A 23,313-nucleotide genomic window follows, 5' to 3' on the forward strand; every position below is an offset into this window, starting at 1 on the left:
ACTGTCTGTGAAGCTCGGGCAAGTTGTGTACAATTTTTATCCTTTCAATTAATTCCTCATTTGTAAAATGGATATATTAGCTTGCTCCTCTAATGGGAACTGTTTCAAGGACTAAATGAGTTAGAATATGTTGTATTAAGTACTAAGAACAATGCTTGGCACCTAATAAGCAATCAATGATAGTAATCTTTATTCTTGACTATGGCTGCTATCGTTACTACTGTTACCAACATTATGTTCTATGCTACCCATCACTCCACTGAATTGTCCCCCTTTGGGAGGGAAGAACCAAAAGTGCCTGGAGCAGTATGTCCTCTAATTCTTCCAAATAACCTAAGAAGAAAAGATTTTTTCTTGGTTCAATTTCAGCAAACACTCAATGAGTCCATTAACTATAGGCAAATAACTCAACCAGAAGCTACCGGGAGAAGACCACTTCCTTACTCTTTTTTTTTTTTTAACTTTTATTTATTTATTTATATATTTTTTCATTTATTTTTATTAGTCGGAGGCTAATTACTTTACAATATTGTAGTGGTTTTTGTCATACATTGACATGAATCAGCCATGGATTTACATGTATCCCCCAACCCGATCCTCCCTCCCACCTCCCTCTTACTCTTTAAAGAGAGATGGAGACTGGCTGAAAGCTTCAACCACAGGAATTCAGTAAGTAAGACAAAAATAGAAACTCAGTCAAGCAGGGCTTATATTGCATCCTTCTAGTAGGTAAATCCCATCATGTTACTTTGCTATTTAACTTCTGGTTAAACACACTGGCTCTAGCAGTGGTGTGAAGAAGGGGCCAGGACTGACAGCCTCCCTCCCCTTGTATAAAACACCCCCCCCTATATCTCTTCTATATAATGGGTTTTTGCCTAAGCCTATTTGATCTAAGGGTTTTATTGGAAAAATTGAAAAATGAAAACCTTGTAATGTCCTTGCCATAGCACTCAATTCCTTCTTGACCTGGCCCTAATCTACACAGATTCACCTTGTATCACTCTCTCCTCAGAACTATTTTTATCCTAAAACTAACCTATGTAATACTTCCCTGGTGGTTCAGATGGTAAAGAATCCACCTGCAATGCAGGAGACCCAGGTTCCATCCCTGGGTCAAGAAGATCCCCTGGAGAAGGAAATGGCAACCCACTCTAGTATTCTTGCCTGGAGAATCCCATGGAAAGAGGATCCTGGTGGGCTATAGTCCATGGAATCACAAAGAGTCGGACACGACTGAGGAACTCACACACACACACACACACACATAATAGTCTCCAGAACATGCTGCGTACTCTCTCAGCCTCCATGCCTTGGCACAGGCTGTTTTCTTGTGGTCAGAAACATTTTTGTCTGATTGTCCTCCTGGGCCTAATTATTACCCCCTCAACTGTCACATTATATTTTATACATAACTGTATAATTTTATGACTTTATTATAAAATGGATTAGCTTTACTTACAAATATTTAGGGCAATGTTGTATTACTGTAAGCTCCCTTGAGGCAAAGAACCACTTTTTCAACTTTGAATTTCTAGTGTCTGTCATAAAATAGGTGTTTAGTAAATGTTTATCAAATAAATTAATTTTAAAAATCACACTAGATGAAATACTAAACAGCCTTCTATATTAACTGAAGACCTAAGACAATGTGATAGGCAGGGTGGACCTAAAAGAGTTAAAATACTCAGGTTGAAATACTCACTCCATCATTTACATGTTACATTGAAGAAGATACTTAATATGCCTAGTTTTCTCATCTCTATAATGAAACTAATAATGGAGTCTGGTGGTTATTGACAGCATTCAGTGAAATCAATTTACAGAAAATATTTTAAAGAGTGCTGGCTCATAATAATGATTCCATCTATGTTAGCTACCATTTTTATTATTTCAGGCTGAAATATAAAAACTTTTAACTGAGAGGCACCTTATTTAAGGACTAAATCAGTTTAAAATAATGTTGACTATAATGATATAATCTCATAATAATCTAATTATCTTGTTTTTCCCTGCTCAACACCCTCCCTGCCCTTTGATCTTAACAGTTATCACGATTTTCTTTAAGGATGCCTCCTTTCCACTGTTAGTTGCTTAGTCATGTCCAACTCTGCGACTCCACGGACTATAGCCCACCAGGCTCCACTGTCCATGGAATTCTCCAGGCAAGAATACTGGAGTGGGTTGCCATTTCCTTCTCCAAGGGATCTTTTTGACCCAGGGATGAAACCTGGGTCTCCAGCACTGCAGGCACATTTTTTACCATCAGAGCCACAGGGACCAGATGTGGCTCAAGAGAAACAGAATTGGCACTGGGATGGTGAGGTGACCCAAGCTGGGCTTCTGATATTGAGACTTGCACTCTTGCTGAGACTAAGGGCAATGAAGTAATTAGAACATGAGCCTGCAGCTGCTGGTGGAAAGAAAGCAAAGTCCAGAGATGGAGAGATACACAATTCCCAACTAATCATGTTACTTCCTAGACCCTGCTGAGCGTTTTTTTTTAATATACACAAAACAATAAATTCTGTTTTCAGCTTCATCCATTCTGAGTGGGGCTTTGGTACTAAAACCCAACATGTCCTGAGCAATGATCATAACCAGTCATTGTTAAGATGAAAGCCTACAATACCAAGTTATTATGTTATCAAGTCTTACATGGACTTCAAGGTATCATTGTAAAGGGACTAGTTTACACCAGAAATTTTGATCCAAATGAAGATGGAGATTATTTGCAGGGTGATCAAAGGACCATAGTCTCTTCATACTTGGCCTAGAAAAGTGCTGTTCCTGTTGGTGTGCTTGTAGAAAAGCTTGTAGAAAAGGCAGAATCCGCCACACTCCAGACCATCAGGGATCAGTAGACATATGGAAAAATTGTAACGCTTACCTTCTTTACTTAATCCTCTGATTATTGGACATTTCTGTCTGACAGGGAATTCTCTGATTTTACCATTTTAGTCATGAATTGTAAAAGATGAACTTTTTAGATAACATCCAGAATTTTATGGGAAATGTGCTGTTCTATAAGCGGTTCCTTGTTTGGCCTAATATTGCTAAACACAGAAGTAAAGGAACCTCAATAATAATTAACATACATCAAAGATGTCATCTGATATTTTAGTTAGGTTTGCACAAGTAATGAAGAGTGGTTTATAAATTGAAATTGCAGAGGTTATACGACAAAGGAAATTTACACAAACTAAATTTGTGAATTGACTAAAACAGAATCATCTACCCAGACTGAACTAATTCTGTGCTTCTCAGAAATGTAACATCCAACATGATAAATATAATTAACACTGCTGTCTATTATATATGAGTGTTGTAGAGTAAATCCAGAGTTTGTTTGTTTTTTTTCAGGTTTCTTTTTTTCTTTTTTTTCCATTTATTTTTATTAGTTGGAGGCTAATTACTTTACAATATTGTAGTGGTTTTTGTCATACATTGACATGAATCAGCCATGGATTTACATGTATTCCCCATCCCGATCCCACCTCCCACCTCGCTCTCCACCCGATTCCTCTGGGTCTTCCCAATGCACCAGGCCGAGCACTTGTCTCACGCATCCAGCCTGGGCTGGTGATCTGTTTCACCCTAGATAAAATACATGTTTCAATGATGTTCTCTCAAAACATCCCACCCTCGCCTTCTCCCACATGAATTCATTTGAATCAGTTCTAATGAGATGGATGAAACGGAGTTCTTATCACAAGAAAAAAATCTTTTTTCTATTTCTCTAAGTTTGTATCTATATGAGATGATGAATGTTTATTAAACTTATTGTATAATCTTTTCTTGATATTTGTAAGCCTAATCATTATGCTGTACACCTACTGTATGTCAATTATATCTCAACAAACTTAGAAGAAAAAAAAGCAATAAATAAAAAAATTATGTGCTTTTCAAAAGAAAAAAAAAAAGAAAAGGCAAGTTCTGAAGCTCCACCTAGAAATTCTGCAGCAAGCCCAGTATTTCTGCATTTCTGATGAGCACCCCAAGTGTGCTGAAAGTTCATAGATATTAGCCGTCCACTATGAGGAACACTGCCCTAGAGGATACAGTTTTGTTTAGATAATTAAAGTACACAAATCCAGCTGGGAACGAATCCCCAGAAAACACTGAAATGCAAAAATTCTCATAATTATTTCAGAAACCGAAAGAACTTCAAAGACTGAGTTTAAGCCCTAATTCTGAAGCAAATATGGGCAAATTTGGAAGTGTCTCAGCTTTAAAACTAAAGAACATAAATATTACACTCAGTTTTTTCTGTATTATTTTCTTCTTTAAAAAAGGACATGGTATAGAATAAAAATAATTTAAAAATTGATTTCAAGGTGATAGTTTTATCAATTTCATTACAATAATCTATAGTAACTTTCTAGTAGATCTTTGCAAACAATTAACAAAGGCGACCTTTGAGAATTCATCTCGGGGCAGCTATAATGAGCACAATTATAATAATTGGTAAGAAGCTTTTACAACATTCCATAATACACAAAAGACAACATGGCAAAATGAAATTGATTGTTTTCTGAGGACACCACATGAATTTCACAAAGGAAATCTTATGTTGACTACGATGTGTACAGGAGTGATACAACAGTCATTTGCTGCTGGATAATACACCATGGGAAATAAGAAAACCATTTCCCAATGTATATCCATGTTTGCCTTTGTTAAGGGTCAGTGGTTACATAATGGTCATGGTCAATGATGTGCCTAAAACAGGGAACTACCCAGACCTTTCAACAGAAGTTCCCCAAGAGAATCAAGCCCACATACTATAAAGCATCCATTATATGCAATGGATTGACTCTCCTGTGCATTGAAATGGTGCCAGCTCTTCACCATCCTGGGGAGAATTGAGGAAATTGTCTCTAAATCATCTTCGGTAGGGTTCAGTTGCCTTGTGAAACCCAGTTTAGAGAGGCTAACTAACATAGCATAGCTATGAAAATACATACTCTGGGATAAACTGCTGTGTACCTTTTTTTCTTCCAAGCAAGGTGGTCTAGCAATAGTAAATAATTCTCTGAGCAACTTAAAATCTCAGAAATAGAACCAGAAAAGTGATATTCAGAGCTCTCAAGTCATATTTTGTGCATCAATATACAGTTCTGTGCACAACTGTGCACCGAGATTAACGATATCAGTGGAACTCAACTGCAGTTCTGCAGACCCACACAACAGAACTTTACGGCATGAATGTCTTGGACTCCATCCACATCCATTAGTTGTTCAACTGCCAAGTGTGCTGCATTATGTGGCAATCCTGTTCAATCCAAGGAAAATACAGTAGTACAACTTCAGCAGAACTGCAAAATAAATTCTTACTTGTTTTTTGCAGGGAGCTTGTGAAAGATTTACACGTTTCTAATGGTTTTCTGTGTAGAGACTGATAGTATCTGCTCTTGATTTTTTTGTCAGACCCAGATAATGAAAAACACATTCTCCCTTCACTCCTGACTAATAAAAGAACCCAGATGAACTGGGCACATTGGTAGGATGAAAGACTACATTTCCCAGCTTCCCTTGCAGCGAGGTAGCCAAAGAAAGCAGAAGTAAATAAAAATGTTGTATGTAAGTAGAAAGAATTTCATTGAAGGGGCTATATTCTGTATCCTCTTCTCCCACCAACTCTCTCCCCATCCTACCCACCTTTTTTTTTGCCTGCCAAAGAATGTGATCAATGGAAATCCAACAACCACCTTGTGTCATGGAACTGACCTTAAGTGTGGAAGCTATGTGTCAGAATGGTGGAACAGAAAGATAAAAACACCCTCCTACTCTGTCACATGGCTGCTACACATTTCTGGGCTGTCGACTTTAAACTCATTTAACATGTGACGGTATAACACTTTCATCATGCTTAAGTCTCTGTTAATTTTAATTTTCTTTTACAAGTGGCAGAAACTAAACCTTATTAATATAATCTATATGCATTTTTCTTATTCAGTAAAGGCCAGGTGAATTAAAAAACTAATTGGGATGAACTATTTGAGATGGTTTGCAAGCTCTAAAATTTGAATAATGCATATAAGACAAATAAAAGGAAGGAGTACTTTCAGTGGTTCTAAACACATGGGAACAAAATTTTTCACCTGTTAAAATGCATATAATTTTAAAACCGCATATAACATAAAGAGGAATTCAGATTAAAAAATGACTAAGGAAAGGAAGTCATAAATGTATAGTATAAATGAAAAGTACTAAAATTAGTACTAAAATTAGTATCATGGTTAATAGCACAGCATATAATGTATACTTATCAAAGGTGACAAACAGGACCAAAGAAAATATGGCTTGAAGTCTGACTTATGGACAAACTGTGTGTATTTCTTATTTGTATACTGGTTCTTGATATCTTTGTGTGACCTATTCATTCTACATCTCTTTACACTAAGTAATCCACTTCTGGGACAAAAGGAACACTGTGGTCTTTTAGCTTTTATGTATAGCTGACAGACATCTTTAGAAAAATTCCCAAGACAATAGAAAATTATTGACATGCTTTTGATGTCCAGTGAGACTTTCAAGTCTGATCTTTGCTCTGTACTCTAGAAAAGGCATTAAAATATTTTAAATAGGCCTAGCAAAAGGGATTGAAAGCATAAGATTGTATTTAAAATAAAGTCTATTTCTTAGATTGCTTTTGATTATCCAGGCAGAAATTTTATTTCAGTGTCGCCCAATAATAATAAGTATTTGTGCATATGGTGAATATTTGGTCCATAATATTTTGGGGAAGAAAATATTCATGTTATACATCCTACTAGGATTTTAGAGCCATCCAAACTCTTGCCTATTCTGGTGTTAGGTGGACTTTGGGGAAAACCGTTGAGACCCACCTCTTCAGTGTAATCTCAGTACCTTAATACCTTCAAATCCTTGTTTTGTCTTCATATGCAAATATCCTCGGTTGTGTTTATGTAAATTATTGGCACACATTGTTTTTCACTCTGCCTTAGATAAGGCAGTGTGTACGTAGCTAATTAAAATGATTTACCCATGGTCATCTCAGTCAGTTGCTGAATACTCTTAATGTTAAGCAAAAGTGGGAAAGGTCTTAGATGTCTAAAAAAGATTCTATTTCCAAAAAGTGATTTTTCTCTATCACTAACTTCCTAAGACAAATATATAAAACAACTTTGAGATAGCAAGATAAAGATACATTACCCCTGTGACATCCATAACCTTGATGGCTGCCAGCTGGCCCGTTTTGACATGACGACCCTGTAAAAAAAATTTTAAACAATTCAGTTCTGATAAGCAATATTAGCATTAGGCTTCAACTGTAACAAACAATTATGTGGATCAATGTTACAGAGTGCCCATGGGGAAGACAGACAGATAGACAGACATACAGAGAAATCTTAAATGCTTTGTAAATCAACCTATATTTAATGTTTATTTTGTAACACATGTCCATCACTTTGTCTTTTGAGTTTGTTTTAGCAGCTTTTGTCAAGTTTAATAAAAGAGACAATGTCAAATAATGAGGTTCTACCTCCACTCCAAGGTGTTGGGCAGGGGCTGGAGTTGGAGGAGGGGTGTACATGGAATATCTGGGTGGAGCAGACGCAAGCATCTCCTCTATCAGCAAGCCCTTGGTATGTGAAGAAATGGTAGTTTCCTTGATTATTAAAATCTCTTGTATTGTGACAGTCTCAAATGGATATGACTCTGCTGGAGTTCACTTGAGACTGCTAATTCATCTTCATCTTAAAAGGGGACCTAAAGCAAAATAGAGAGCAATCAATCTGAATTTGTGATCAAAGAGACACTATTGAGCCCAAGGAACTGCTTCCCCAGAGTGGGTATCTCTGGCCTTTTTAACTACAGGAAGCATCAAGTACTTGAAATGGGAAGAGAACAGGGTGTGGAGAGGAGGATATCCTCAAAGTGAAGCTTTATCTGCATGAGAAACATAAACTCTATAACTGACTCTCAGACAGGGGTAAAGGTGGTCAGTGTCATTATTTCTAAATACATTCTTTACGTGGCTTTTAAAATACATTGTACCTATGACAAAACCCACTGAAATGTTGTGAAGTAATTAGCCTCCAACTAATAAAAAAAAAATTTAAAAAAAATAAAAATAAAAAAAAATTAAAAAGTAATCAAGTCAAAATAAAAAAAAAATAAAATACATTGTGCCTGCCACTGTTCTCAGGCAGTATAATATATCTTCCAAGACAAATCCCTTTCACCTGAGGCAAATCCCTTTCACTTTCTAGGTCTCAGTTTCCTCATCTGAAAAATGGAAATAATGACAGTACCTAACTCACAGCAGTGAAGGAGGATTAAATGAGACAGTAATTGTAAAGTGCTTGGCAGGGCCTGGCACAGAATAGCTGTGAGAAGACGCTGGCTGTAGTTGTTTATGGCCCTGTCTTGGGATTCCTTTTGAGTGCTGTCTTCCCTTTGAGGTTATACGTTTCACAAAGGCAAGTGCGTGCCTCATCATTGTAGTCCTAGTGCCTGGAGTAGTGGGTGCCCAGCCCGTAGACGGGGTGGCATGTTTCTGGATGAACAGCAGCAGTTAGTGAGGGCATATCCACCTGGAGCTGGAGGAGACAGATTTGGTGCTGCTTGTCACTTTTCTTCTCATCCGTCCCAGCTCTGCGTATGCACCTGCCTGATTCTAACAGTGGTTCCTTCACCTTTCAACCCCCATTCTGTTTCCTGTCTTTCGTCCTCATTCCGGAAAAAGCACAAATAAGAAGACTTTAAATCAGTAATCCAATATGGTCACAGACGTACGTCAATTTTCAATAAACTGAGGGAGGGGGTGGAAGGTTACCACACTAAGAGTCCTGGATCAGAATTCCAGAGGCCTGGTTCTGCCCATGACCAGCTGGTTCATCAGAAGCAAGTTCTAATCATCCATCTGCAAACTGCACTCTGTGGTCGGAGATGGGGGGGTGGGGGGGAGGGTATCATTCTTAACACCCCAAGGAAATTTAGGAAAATTAGTTGGAAATTTAGCTTTCACAGTGACTGAGTGGAGGAGAATAGTACTGTGCTATTCAGAGCCCAGGGCCAGCAATGCTGACTTCGTGCAGAGGAGGAGGGCAATCTCATCCAAAGGAGAAGTAGCAACAGCGCCCTCTGTTGATAAACACTGTATGACCTCCAGGGTTGTCCTGGTCCCAGTAAGTCTGTGATGCTGTAATGGTGACCTTAACAAAGAAATCAGCTGCTTCTCTTTGGGAATAGAAAGTCTTTAAAGTAAGGGTCATTAAACAATGACTATTTCTCTAATATAGCACTAAAGAAGGGTAGGATCACTGCAGACAGAGGGTCTGGCTGATAACACATAGCTGAAATTTCACCCTGAAATTCTTTTAATGGTGCCATGCAGCCAGGGAACAGGAATGTTTGGGTATGTCTTCTGGGGACCTCTAAGAAGTGACCCCTGCCTGGCTCACCACTGGCGGGCTCCCACCTGCTCTTACTTTGTGGTCCTTAACAAAAAACTCGCAGCAGTGGCCACAAGACTGGAAAAGGTCAGTTTTCATTTCAATCCCAAAGAAAGGCAATGCCAAAGAAAGTTCAAACTACCGCACAATTGCACTCATCTCACGCGCTAGCAAAGTAATGCTCAAAATTCTCCAAGCCAGGTTTCAAAAGTACATGAACCGTGGACTTCCAGATATTCAAGCTGGATTTAGAAAAGGCAGAGGAACCAGAGATCAAATTGCCAACATCCACTGGATCATCGAAAAAGCAAGAGAGTTCCAGAAAAACATCTACTTCTTTTTTACTGACTATGCCAAAGCCTGTGTGGATCACAAGAAACTGTGGAAAATTCTGAAAGAGATGGGAGCAGAAAAACATCTACTTCTGATTTACTGACTATGCCAAAGACTGTGTGGATCACAAGAAACTGTGGAAAATTCTGAAAGAGATGGGAATACCAGACCACCTGACCTGCCTCTTGAGAAACCTGTATGCAGGTCAGGAAGCAATAGTTAGAACTGGACATGGAACAACAGACTGGTTCCAAATAGGGAAAGGAGTATTTCAAGGCTGTATACTGTCACCCTGTTTATTTAACTTATATGCAGAGTACATTATGAGAAATGCTGGGCTGGATGAAGCTCAAGTTGGAATCATGATAGCTTGGAGAAATATCAGTCACCTCAGATATGCAGATGACACCACCCTTATGGCAGAAAGTGAAGAAGAACTAAAGAGCCTCTTGATGAAAGTGAAAGAGGAGAGTGAAAAAGTTGGCTTAAAGCTCAATATTCAGAAAACTAAGATCATGGCATCTGGTCCCATCACTTTATGGCAAATAGATGGGAAAACAGTGGAAACAGTGAGAGACTTTATTTTGGGGGGGGCTCCAAAATCACTGCAGATGGTGATTGCAGCCATGAAATTAAAAGACGCTTGCTCATTGGAAGAAAAGCTATGACCAACCTAGACAGCATATTAAAAAGCAGAGATATTACTTTACCAACAAAGGTCTGTCTAGTGAAAGTTACGGTTTTTCCAGTAGTCATGTATAGACGTGAGAGTTGGACTATAAAAAAAGCTGAGCACTAAAGAATTGATGCTTTTGAACTGTGGTGTTGGAGAAGACCCTTCAGAGTCCCTTGGACTGCAGGAAGATCCAACCAGTCCATCCTAAAGGAAATTAGTCCTGAATATTCATTGGAAGGACTGATGCTGAAGCTGAAGCTCAAATATTTTGGCCACCTGATGCCAAGAACCTACTCATTTGAAAAGACCCTGATGCTGGGAAAGATTGAAGGTGGGAGGAGAAGGGGACAACAGAGGATGAGATGGTTGGATGGTATCACTGACACGATGGACATTAGTTTGAGTAGGTTCCAGGAGTTGGTGATGGACAGGGAAGCCTGGCGTGCTGCAGTCCACGGGGTCGCAAAGACACGACTGAGCAACTGAACTGATTGACTGATAATCTAACACTAGAAAAGAAAACGTACTTCTCCATTTAAAATCTCCCTTCCAAGCTGAAATAACTGTTCTCAATGAGTCTGACAGACGACCAAATAATACACCTTGGGGATGGCAGTTTGGGTTTAAATGAGATTCTAGAGATGGAACAATTAGTAGCCTCAGTTCAGTGCCAGCAAGGGTCCATGCTCTGGAACAGGAAGGCAGCTGAGCTGTCAACCTTTGATGAGGGTGCCACCAAGAAGGCTGCCCAGCACGAGTTGCCTTTTACATCACTGGGGAATGCCAAACTAAATTAGGATCCAGATGAAGGCAGGCTTTGAGGGGACGGCTAGGAATCAGCTGACCTATAAGATCACTAGACACCTGAGGCACATCAGCATTAAGATAGCGTTCAAAGAGGCGACTTCATAAAGTCACAAATAAATTGAATAGGTAAAGCCCTCGAGGGGCCTAACTTAATCCTTCTTTTAGAGATCAGGCCAAAATCTCACAACTAATGAAGACCTAAACCCAGGATGCTTTTTCATCTGTTCCACTTCTGCTTTCCAGTTCCTGAATGTGAAATTTTATCACTAAAATTTAAACATAATTTTTTAAACCAACCTTTTCATATTTTATTTAATTTGAATTAAACATGAAACATTTGTCCCTGTTTCATGTAGGATTCATTTTTTTTTTTTTTGAAAGCAGGGAAACAGGGAGGATGTTATTATTAAAAAAATGTGTGAAGTGAAAATTCAATACTACTAATTTTAACTTATTCCCAATTACAAGAGAAATTAAAAATATAGACTCTATTTAATTTGGATCTAAAGTATATATTCAGCCAAGGAGTAAAAATTAAATTCTGGGGGAAAAGAAACTTTAAAGGAGACAAAGAATTAAAATTTTTTATCCATGAAAATTGGGGGGAAATGCCCCATTAAATTGCGATTGCTGAGTCATTTCTTAATGAAAGATGAAGTAAGAGTTTTTTTTTTCTACTGACATAACCAACAATAACAAAAACAACAGACTAAATCTGGAAAAACAAAATTGGTATTCCACTAGGACCCAAAGCCTTAATCATGTCCTGAAACATAAAAAGCCCTTTGAAAGATAGGAGGGAAAAAAAAACATCAAATCAAGTCAGGGAGAGCAGAGGCCATGGGGTCACTCAGCTGGCATGAATCTGAGTCCCCCCAGAACAGTTTCTCTGTCGAGTTTGTGATTAACCTCTCTATCCAAAACTTTATTTCCTTTCTAGTTCCACACCTGTTCCCCCTTGAAATTGACAAGTATCATAGCAAAGGGGGGACTGGAACTGAGCAGGACCCTGTGGGGCCCTCCTGGGTACAAAGCCCCTTGGTGTCTCCCTTATCTGGTTTGTGGAAAAAGACTTTAGTCTCCTTAGGTCTTCCCTGAGTTTCAAAGAGCAGAGTCAAGAAGTTAATGATTCAGACAAGAGTCACTTGGCACCCAGTTCCCTCCCAAAGGGGTACAGATAACAATCGGATGTGTATCTTTGAATTATTCTGCAGAAACTAAGATACCCACCCAGGTAGAGGATCGTGACTACATGCTGACCACAAGCATGCAGACCCCCGACTGGGAGGAACCAGAAGGTTGAGTTCCAGAAACACCACCCTGTTCAGTTCAGTTCAGTCACTCAGTCGTGTCCGACTCTTTGCGACCCCATGAATCGCAGCACGCCAGGCATCCCTGTCCATCAACAACTCCTGGAGTCTACTCAAACCCACGTCCATCGAGTCAGTGATGCCATCCAACCATCTCATCCTCTGTCATCCCCTTCTCCTCCTGCCCCCAATTCATCCCAGCATCAGAGTCTTTCCAAATGAGTCAACTCTTCGAATGATGTGGCCAAAGTACTGGAGTTTCAGCTTCAGCATCCATCCTTCCAATGAACACCCAGGACTGATCTCCTTTAGGATGGACTGGCTGGATCTCCTTGCAGTCCAAGGGACCCTGTTACCTCACCATAAACCCATCAGAAGGTCCATGAGCTGATCAAGGATCTTTATGACCTTCTCCCCTAATACTGTCTTTAAGAACCCTTGCTTGAATGCCATTATGGAGTTTGGGGTTTTTGAGCATGAACCACCCATTCTACTTGCTTGGTCCCTGAAAGAAATAAAATTTCTTTGGAGAGAAATCTGCTCCAGACTCTCGGCATTTAGGCTTGTTTGGCCTCACTGTGCCTCAGGCACATGAACTTGGACTGTACAATAGGTGGGAGCACACCATGCAGGTGCTTAGACAGACTTACAAACCCATTCTGCTTCCCCTTCTTTTTATCCTTCTACCTCACACTTGAGGAGTACAGTACCTTCAAGGATTATAGTACCTTCAGCTCTCTAGATCCACAGGTTCCACATTCACATATACATTCAACTCAAGTCAAACAGAAAATACTTGGGGAAAAAAGTTCTGGGACGTTCCAAGAAGAAAAACTTGAGTTTATCTGCATGCCAGCTACTATTTACATGGTATTTATCACTATTTACATAGCATTCACATTGTATTAGGCATTGTAAGTAATTTAGAGATTATCTATACTATACTGGAGAATGCACATAAGTAATATGCAAATACTGTGCTATCTTATGTAAAGGACTTGAGCATCCACAGACTGTGGGACCCAAGCAGGATCCTGGAATCAATATATAGCCCAATCCCCATTCCACCATAGATACGGAGGGACTACGTTGCCCCTTTACCTACTCCCTAAAATAAATACAAGAGAAAAACAATGGTTGTGTCCAAACTAGCCATGCAAGCCTGATCTCTTCTATTGCTGTTATTTTCTAAGAAACAGTAAGATGGCTTAAAACTGCTGGCTCGAGGCAAGCCTGAAAGAGAGTCCTTTCATTTCTAGGTCACTGAAATACATTTGTTTCTAACACAGCACAGGAGAAAACCAAGGCTGAGGAAAATGCAGAAATTCTGCCCACCATCTCGGTTCCTCCTTGTCCAAGGACTCACGCAGGTAGAGTGCTTTTAGTTCTTTGTGCTTAGCTTAGATTTGATCTTGCCTTTATTGAGGAAGACTTCTTCAATTTCCTAATTTCAAGCAAGTGCCCTTACCTTTGTGTTTTCATAGCATCCTACACTAACCTACCAATTGTAATCCAACACTGTAATTTTCAAAATGTGCACCATAAGAACCATGAAAATACATGAAATAGAAAAAAACAAAACAAAGCAAAATGCAGTGTAGAGCATGTAGTAACGGCAGCTGTTGTTTCACAGATTAAATGTTACGGTTACACTGATCACCTGTCTATTAATGATATTGTAAAATGCAACCCAGATTCTCCTTTTAAGACTGAAGTAGCTGACAGCTCTCCGCCAAGGCCCTCTTGGATCTGCCAGAAGCCCAAGGTCATGCTCCCTCCTGGAGACAGCCAACTCCAGTTGGCTGGGTGATGCAGAAGTATAAAGGCTCAGGCCTTTAGTTTTAAAGTTGGGCAATTCTGAAGAGCCTGCTCAGCCCCTGACCTCTCCTTGAGATGGCTGAGGTCTGTCTTGAGATGTGCATGCATGCTAGGTCACTTCAGTCATGTCCAACTCTTTGTGACCTTATGAACCTTAGCCTGCCAGGCTCCACTGTCCATGGGATTCTCCAGGCAAGAATCCTGGAGTGGGTTGCCATTCCCTCCTCCAGGGCATGAGACTGCATTGCAGTTAAACTCCTTCCTCTGCACAAAACTGTGCGTGCTGCTTGGTCACTCAGTCAAGTGATTGAGTCATTCAGTCACTCAGTGTCCAACTCTTTGTGACTCCATGGATTATAGCCTTCCAGGCTCCTCTGTCCATGGGATTTTCCCAGCAAGAATACCGGAGTGGGTTGCCATTTCTTCCTTCAAGGGATCTTTCCGATCCAGGAATCGAAACTGTGTCTCTTAAGTCTCCAGCATTGCAGGTAGAGTCTTTTAACATTCTGCACAATGCCAGTTTTTTTTTCCCCCTACAGGTGTAGATCCTAAGAACACTCTCTAGTGTAATACCTACATACATATATCTCCATCTCAGGATCTGTTCCCTGGGAAACTATCTAAGACAACTGGTACCAGGAAGGGCCTGAGGAGACAAGCTCTCAGAGTAGCTGTCAATAAGACTCCCATCGCTGGTGGCAGGTGGCTCAGTGATAGTCCCTGGCACATTGCAGCAGTGTCGCTGTGAACACATTCACCAGTGGGGAACTGGAGTAGGTTACAGGTGCCAGTGAGCCCAATATTTCAGACTTCTGAGATGTCCTTAGGAAACAGTAGTTTAAAAAAGTAGAATCAGATGGCTTTTGCAGAGAATCACTGATGCACTAGAGAAAGACAGTGAAGACAGTGAAAACCAGAGGTGATTGATCATCAACTGAAGGTAACATATGAAAATCTAAGGGAGGTCAGATTAAATTCCAAGGTCTGTGCAATATCTTTAATCAAGATGGGACCATCTCTTCTGAAGATGCAGAGGGCTCCAGGGATAAGGGGTTTCAAGCATCCAAGTGCATCAACTTGAATGTCTCTATTCCAAGTTTCAAAGCTCATTTCTTCTTAGGCTTGAACTAACGATTCAACTTTTGCTAATAATAATAATTCCTGAATCTGGTCCTCAGCTTTTTCTATGCTCAGGCTGCAAAAGATAAGAATCTTTTTATATTCTACCCATTTTGGGAGAGGGGGATAAATGGACAATAGCAGCAGTCAAGCCTGAGAAAGGCATGGTGAGCAGGAACTTGGACCTCTCAAGAATGGGTGGTATAAAAAAAATAAAATAAAATAAATAATTTTAAAAAATTAAAAAAAAAAAAAAAGAATGGGTGGTAGACGAGGGATATGTGAGCATCAGGGGCAGCTGTTAGACAATATGTAATGGTGGGGGCTTCTTCTTACAACTTGGCTTAGGAAAAGAGACCAGCCAGAATTCTAGTGGAGCTGTTTCCAGAACTTATTATACAAAGCAGGTTGATGTAAGCATCATAAGTAATTGACTGTAGTGGATACTGTGGGCTACTACCCAGACTCCTTTTTCAGGACTGGTGCACTCTGTGTCCTCCAGGAATTGCCCGTAGTTAAAGACGGCATTTGGACCCAAGGTCATGCCCCTTATCTGGAGGAAAAAACCATTCAGTGATTAGCTGATGTAGGAATACAAAAGCCTACATCATTTACGTCAAAGTGGAAATCTCTGAAGGGCCATCTCAGCTCCAGAGCTCCTTTTATGGTGATTGCCTGAGGCTTTGACATAGCCAGCAATTCCTTCCTCTGCCCAAATCTGTCTTCACTCTTAGAGGTGTTGATCCTGACAGCACCTCCCAAAACACTTCCTACAAGCAAATATCTATCCTCAGAATTTGTTTCCTAGAGAACTCAACCAAAGTATCTATCTATCTATCTACCTACCTACTAACTTACCTATCTGTATTCTCAATATTAATGTAACATAATAATTTTTACTCAATCTGGGGTGAAAGATTTTAGAAAAACTCTGACCTAAACAGTGAATAGAATAAACCAGGGACTTTATTCAAGCATTGGGAGTTATAGTCCAGATAACAAGAACAGCATGTTCAAAGGTCCTGTGGTGTAGCGATTTGAGCATTCGAGTAACTGATGGCAGGCCGGTATGACAGGAGAAGACAGTATATGTCTAATGAGTACATACAGGGTCTCACCGGCCATTTCAAGAAGTTCTACCTTCATCCTAAGACTGATGGGCAGTCACTTTAGGGTTTGAAGCAAGGTTGTAGGGTCATCAGGTTTGCCTTTTGAAAAAAACTTCTCTGAAGACAGGGCAGGGAACAGGGGAAACTAGAAAAGATGTTGGAACAGTAACACAGTATTGCTTAGCAATTCATTTGCAAGATAATGGCAACTTGGACTAGGATGGAAGTAATGGAGAAGATGAGAGATAGAGTGTCCAGAGATATTCAGGAGGTCAAGTCAACAAGATTTGAGAACAGATGGGATATATATTCACCCCCATGTTTTCCAGAGTGTTTGACACAGCAGGGATTCAGTAAACATTTGCGAATAACAGACTGAATGAAGTAGTGACATCTGAGGGTTATATTCAGGTTCCTGGGCAATACCGACCATATGACCATATCAGTTTCTTCCATTCCCCACTCCTGAGCCCTATGTCAACACACACACACTTTTTTATCCAGTCACAAAGTGTATAGGAGCAGATGAGGCAGGGTTGTGAGCAGGAATTACAACCATTTCACCCATAAATAAATTAGAAGATGATTTTAGTGGATGAAGTTCCTTTAAACTCTTATAGAGAGGCCAATTTACTTCCCCTCTACAGAGATCACAGAGAAACCAGAAATTGGTTTTAGCTTTCCTTCTGAGAGTGAAGTTGAACACTGATTTTCTACTCACGATTAAGATTAAAGCATAGTTAAGATACCTATCTGAACATCTTCAGGAATGCAACCCTTCTTTGATATATGTCTTGAGGCAAAAAGGTAGATAAGACAAGTTTATGAAAAGACTTTGTAAATCCTTATGATCAAGGAACAAGAATGTTCACAGAATATGCTTGGCATGGTGTCTGCTCCTACCGTTTCCCCAGGTTACTGGGGCCTCTATTTATCCTTGGCCTGCACATGCCATTCATCTGAGACTAAAAAATTCCTCCTGACCACATGAGCAGAGCCCTTGTTGCTCCCAGACTGTGGCAAAGATGAAGCAAGGTAGCGATACAGGACAGTTCCCAAGCAACAGTTCTCCATCTCAGCACCGCTCACTGTGAATTCCTTTGCTTGGCACCTCCAAGAAGCAGAAAATGGATTGTTTTCAAGACTGTTCAGGGCTGGGCCAACTGAGAATTGAGGCTTGCTCACAGAAACAGGGCAGGGAAGAAAAGCCCGTGTCTCATTTTTCTTTTTAGAGACTAGCATTCCTGTCTTCCTGGCTGCCAGTTTGGCTTCGTTTATAAAAATCAAAATGGATGATTAAAGGAAAAAAAAACCAAATAGCTACGATTTTTAGCAGACAATAGTTAATATATGCAGATTCCATGGCAGGAAGCCTGATGCCTGTACCCAGGAAAGGCGTGCACAGCTGAAGGGACAGCAGCGAGGAGCAGACAGGCTGTGGGGTGATGCGAGCTCAAAAAAGGAGCAGAACCAGTCTCCTGGCCATGGCCTTAAGCCAAGAGCACATTGCCCAACAAACTCCTCGCTCAACCCCCCAAATGAGCACACAACAGAAGATCTTACTGGCTCTCATCTGATTTATGCCACAGAATTACCACAGTCATTTGTGGCTCCTGTACATTAATTTCTGGGAGGACTAAGCCCCAGAAACGTGAAGGATCAAAGGCAGGGGATAGAACGTCTGCGTGCAGCCTCCCCCATATTCTACTGCTCCCCATTCACCATGACAGCCTTCCTTGTCCCTTAAGTCAGGGTGGTACGTGGGGATACGTGTGGCATTTAAAAGCTCTGGTTCCTGGACACCAGTACAGAATGAAGTTTATACCCAACCTCAGTAAAGGCTTGCCAGGTGACTCAGTGGTAAAGAACCTGCCTGCCAGTGCAGGAGATGCCAGAGACGCCGGTTTGATCCCTAGTTCAGGGAGAGCCCCTGGAGTAGGAAACGGCAACCCATTCCAATATTCTTGTCTGGAAAATTCCCTGGACATAGGAGCCTGGCAGGCTACAGTCTGTGGAGTCACAAAGAGTCATACACAACTGAGTACGCATGCACTGGAAGTGAAGTCGCTCAGTCGTGTCCGACTCTTTGTGACCCCATGGACTGTAGCCTACCAGGCCCCTCTGTCCATGGGATTTTCCAGGCAAGAGTACTGGAGTGGGTTGCCATTCCTTCTCCATGGGATCTTCCCGACCCAGGGATGGAACCCAGGTTTCCCACATTGCAGGCAGACGCTTTAGCCTCTGAGCCACCAGGGAAGCCCAAGCATTCAGTAAAAGGAGAAAACAACCTTCTGACAAAATCTGCCAGAAAACTAAAAGTATTCACCTTAAGCAGTCTTCTTACAGTTTCTGTCATGAAAATGTTCATTAATTAAATGTTCTCAATTTTTTTAAAGTCAAAGCAAAAATCCTATCTTGGCTCTCAATGGTTATTTTTGGTTTTTATTGGGATGGTCAAGTGAGATTTCTGTACTCTATGAAATCTGAGAGTCAGGCACAGGTGTTTTAAAATACATGTGCATAGTAAGGCCAGGAATCCCCTTAACATACAAAGATGGGCTGTTCTTGATATAGTCTGTAAAAAGTTAAATGTAATAATATATATTAATAACTTACACTAAATAATCCATGTGAATTGTATGGAAGTCAATTTCTCTTTCCTCTTTAGTCTGTAATGCCATGGGCCCTTCAGTCCACCAGGCACATGGAAACTCCTCAGGACTCTGCCTTATGTCCATTTAATTCTCTGACATTGTCAAGGACAGAATTTTGCAAAGAGTAGGTGCTAAATCATGCTGTGAAACAGGAAGTTTCCAGGCCTAGTGGACCTTATATGCTGCCCCCAATCATGGTGAAAAGCGAGACTCCAGTGACCCACCATGGCTGAACCTGGGGGGAGCTTGATAGAACTGGGGGAAATGCCTACTCAGGAGGGGCAGAAAGCTTTTTTCTTAAGAAAAAAGAGACTGTAACTATGGCTCATGGTATGGAAACTGTAGAAGACTCACTGGAAAAGACCCTGATGCTGAGAAAGATTAAGGGCAGGAGGAGAAAGGGGGCAACAGAGGGTGAGATGGTTGGATGGCATAAAACTCAATGGACATGACTTTGAGCAAACTCAGGGAGATGGTCAAGGACAAGGAAGCCTGCTGGGCTGCAGCCCATGGGGTCACAAAGAGTCAGACAACAGGGAGCGACTTGACAACAATAGGACCTGGAGGAAGAAGCCATACAGTCCGATGTGAATGTTTTGCTCAAGAAGGTTTTGTTTTTGTTCTTTCCCAAGAGTGAACACCCACACTGGGTCACAGAGTAACCTGGAGAAGGGAGAAGACCTTAGCTTTCTGCGTTTCAGATTCTCAGTTCACCTGAGGAAGAAAGTCAGGCAGAGGAAGATATGACCAGAGAAAAGCAAGGCCCTGATGCTGCCGAGGTACAGTTCCTCCATCTCTGCCTCCCCTTTTCCTGAAAGAATACTAACCCCAGGCAGACAGGCATGCCCTTGACAAAGGGCAGCCTATTTTTTTCAGATTTTGAATGACTAGCTCCCTCTCTAGGGACTATTATACAGGCAACTCTGTCTTCCCCTGAGGACCTCCCGCCGACCCTGTGCTCACTTCATCCCACCTCCCAGCTGCAGATTAAGAAGATATATTATGTTGGCCCTCCAGGCCTTGCAAAGTTTTGTCAATTACAGCCCGAAACCGGCCCTGTGGTCAGATTTACGACCACGTGGTCAGGAGTGGGCGGGGTTGGCTTTGCATCACGAGGCACCACAGGCGCGGGGGCAGAGATTAATCATAAAAAGACAGCGCTGCATTTCATTTCACCTAATTTATGGCTTTCATTGGCAGCCAGTCCACCCACAGCACCGTCTGGGTCACTTAATAACAGAATATCTTCGGCAGACAGCAAGAGTGGGTTTCGAGGCTCAGAAGTGTAGGGAAACAGAAAGGACCGCACCCCAAGTGGAGAGAAAAACAATGTCAAGGACCACAGTGTTCCCAGCCATCATTCATGGGGCGGCAGGAACACAAATAGGGACCCATTTGACTTTTTATCAGGACTGCTGATGAATAAACCCTCTCCCACAGTGTCCTCAAACCTCCAGAAGTTTTAATTAAAACAAAAGAAGTGTCAGCAAGAGAAGCACTGGAATGTAATTAGGCCCCACCAAATCTAAAGTAATATGGGAGGAAAAAAAAAAAAAAAAAAGACCAGTAATGAAGGGGAAGCTTTCATGTTCTTACTGAATCCCTGCTCTGTTCTGACACAAAAATCAATTTCAATAGGCTTTAGTTGTATCTGAGCAGGAACACAGGCGACAGATGAAATTTAGTGAGCAATTTACTGGAGTCATAAAGATTTCCATGAAAGAGAGGCTACAGTGAGTGCTCTCAACCAAATGCCGCCTCCGTAAGAACCTTGCAAGTATATGTGTGTGTGCCTATGCATATGGATATAGATGGGGGTGGGGATTTTGAATAGTTATATATCCTCTAGCCTAAAACAAAAAAAGACACGCCCCCCCCCCCCCCCCACCTTTACCGCACAGCCTTTATGGGGCAATTTTAGCTCCACCCCAGGTGATACCTGGCTTCCCAGGTGAATCAGTGGTAAAGAATTCACCCGCCAGTGCAGGAGACTCAGGAGAGGTGGGTTCAGTCTCTGGGTGGGGAAGATTCCCTGGAGGAGGAAATGGCAACCCACTCCAGTATTCTTGGCTGGAGAGTCCCATGAACAGAGGACCCTGGCAGGCCATAGTCCATAGGGTTGCAAAGAGTCAGACGTGACTGAGCGCTGGTGATGTGAGGGAATACCTGGAGACATTTTTTGATTGTCATCACAGCTTAGTGCTGCCATTGGTATCTAGTGGGTAAAGGCCAGAGATGGTACCAAACCTTCTACAACTTATAGGACACTGCCCCCACCCCAACAAATAATTATTGGGCTCCAAATGTTAATCTGGCCAAGATTGACAAGCCCCAATTTAAAATAATTTCATATTTAATAGGTCCTCAATGAATGCTGAATTCTTGTCAATGCCATAATCCCCCAGAGGCAAAGTTTACAAAGATCAAAAGATAAATAAACTCCCAAAAAAAAGAGATAAGGTCTTGCCTTCTGGGATCTCCAGTGCAGGTGAAGAGCAGCTGGAGGTGTCATTGTTCTTTCTTTGCTTAGCAGGATTTACAAATGAGGGGCTTATTCTCAAATTCCAACATGCATGGCCTTTTACAGGGGCTTCCCTGGCGGTCCAGTGGTTAGTACTCTGCACTCTCACTGCCCAGGGCATGGGTTTGATCCCTGCTTCCCACATGCTGCATGGCACAGCCAAAAATAAAATAAAATGATGGAGCATTTATATGAACAAGGTTCTCCTCTTATCAACATCTATGGCCTTTTAGAACACAGGGAATACCCAATAGCCTGTGAGATCACTCTCCATCTGGCTTTTGTGTGTGTTAGGAGGCCATTTCCAAAATCTTCAGTCTCCCGGTGAAGCAGCATATTCTAAATTTTAAAAAATTGATAAAGTAATATTGGGGCTAAGAGAATTTGGTTTATATTTGGACACAGAAATACAATTTTTGCTAATTATAATTTTGGAAAGAATATCCTATTTTCACTTCTCAGCCACTGTTAAATCTTCTCAATTCTTCACAGTGTGTGTGTTCTTCTGCCCTTCTCAAATGTTTATAGTTTCTAACTGCTGGCAGCTCAATTCAGGAATACAGTATTTTGTTTGATTAAAATATAAATCATGGTGAAACTTCCTGCTAAAATATAAAGGTCGACTATGTAAGAATGATTCCATTCCACTGTAGCTCTTATTATGTAAGAATAAAGGTGTTTGCCTTTACCCAATGTAAATTCTTCAAATGAACAGATATAAGGATCTTGCCATTGTTGTAAGTGATTTGTTTCTAAGAAAGAAAGAAAGGAGGATCCATCTTTTCCTTTAAAAAAAAAAAAAAGAATAAGATGAGCAACATTATTCTATATTAATGACACCATTCACCCATTTTAGGCAATTGAGGATTACAGAGCTCAAGTTTCTTGAAAATGGCCAAAGAAAAACATCCCAAATACAGCTCCGGCACAGTTTATACAATGATCATATCACTGTCATGGTTCCACCTGCAACAGCAGAGGACCCAGATCTCTGCAAAGGCTGAAAACCTCTCTCCTGCCAAGGGAGGTCGTCTGTGTCAGCAGACTGCATGAGCGACTGTGCTTTCCAAGCAAAGGCCTGCAAATCGTTCTTGGGTGGGAGGGCGAGAGGACAAAAAGGACATTTGAAAACTGAAAGCTGTTTTATAAATACAGGAGGGCTCGTACATATTTATAATCTTTCAAAGTGCTGGTGACCATGGACTATGGCAGTTTGTCAGCAAACACATCCATCCCTGGGAAGTGAGCTGCTGGAAGTAATGGCTCAAGAGCCTCTCAGAAGCTTCCACCCTCCCTCCAGAACAATAACGTTGGGCGAAAGATGACACCCTGGGAAAGAAAGAGGGGTCTTTTAAGTAAATCTGATGTGCCCCAGGATCTGGGTGGGTAGCTGTTTATAAGTGCATTTATTCGCAGCTAAATTTAGCTGCAATCCAACTGTGACCTGTCAGGTAGCTTCCTCTCAAGGAGGGGGACGTTTCCCTGACTCCAGCGGAATGGTCTGCCACCACACTTCCATGCCTCCAGCCTAGACTAATTGG

General features: G+C 41.1%; 1 protein-coding gene across 13 annotated transcripts in view; it reads right to left on the bottom strand.

Annotated features, from left to right (window-relative positions):
- The window catches only part of TNIK (TRAF2 and NCK interacting kinase), a 395,669-nt gene that overhangs the window by 157,787 nt on the left and 214,569 nt on the right, over positions 1–23,313 (bottom strand). For all 13 annotated transcript variants that reach the window (XR_009697107.1, XM_061168322.1, XM_061168319.1 and 10 more), the window contains one exon: positions 7,180–7,236. Coding sequence is in view for 12 of the 13 variants with exons in the window: in XM_061168322.1 (XP_061024305.1) it covers positions 7,180–7,236 (57 nt within the window). In the remaining variant the exon portion in view is untranslated. The remainder of the gene's footprint in view (positions 1–7,179; positions 7,237–23,313) is intronic.

The sequence above is a fragment of the Dama dama genome, chromosome 19, assembly GCF_033118175.1.
Source record: "Dama dama isolate Ldn47 chromosome 19, ASM3311817v1, whole genome shotgun sequence".
Classification (NCBI taxonomy): Eukaryota; Metazoa; Chordata; class Mammalia; order Artiodactyla; family Cervidae; genus Dama; species Dama dama.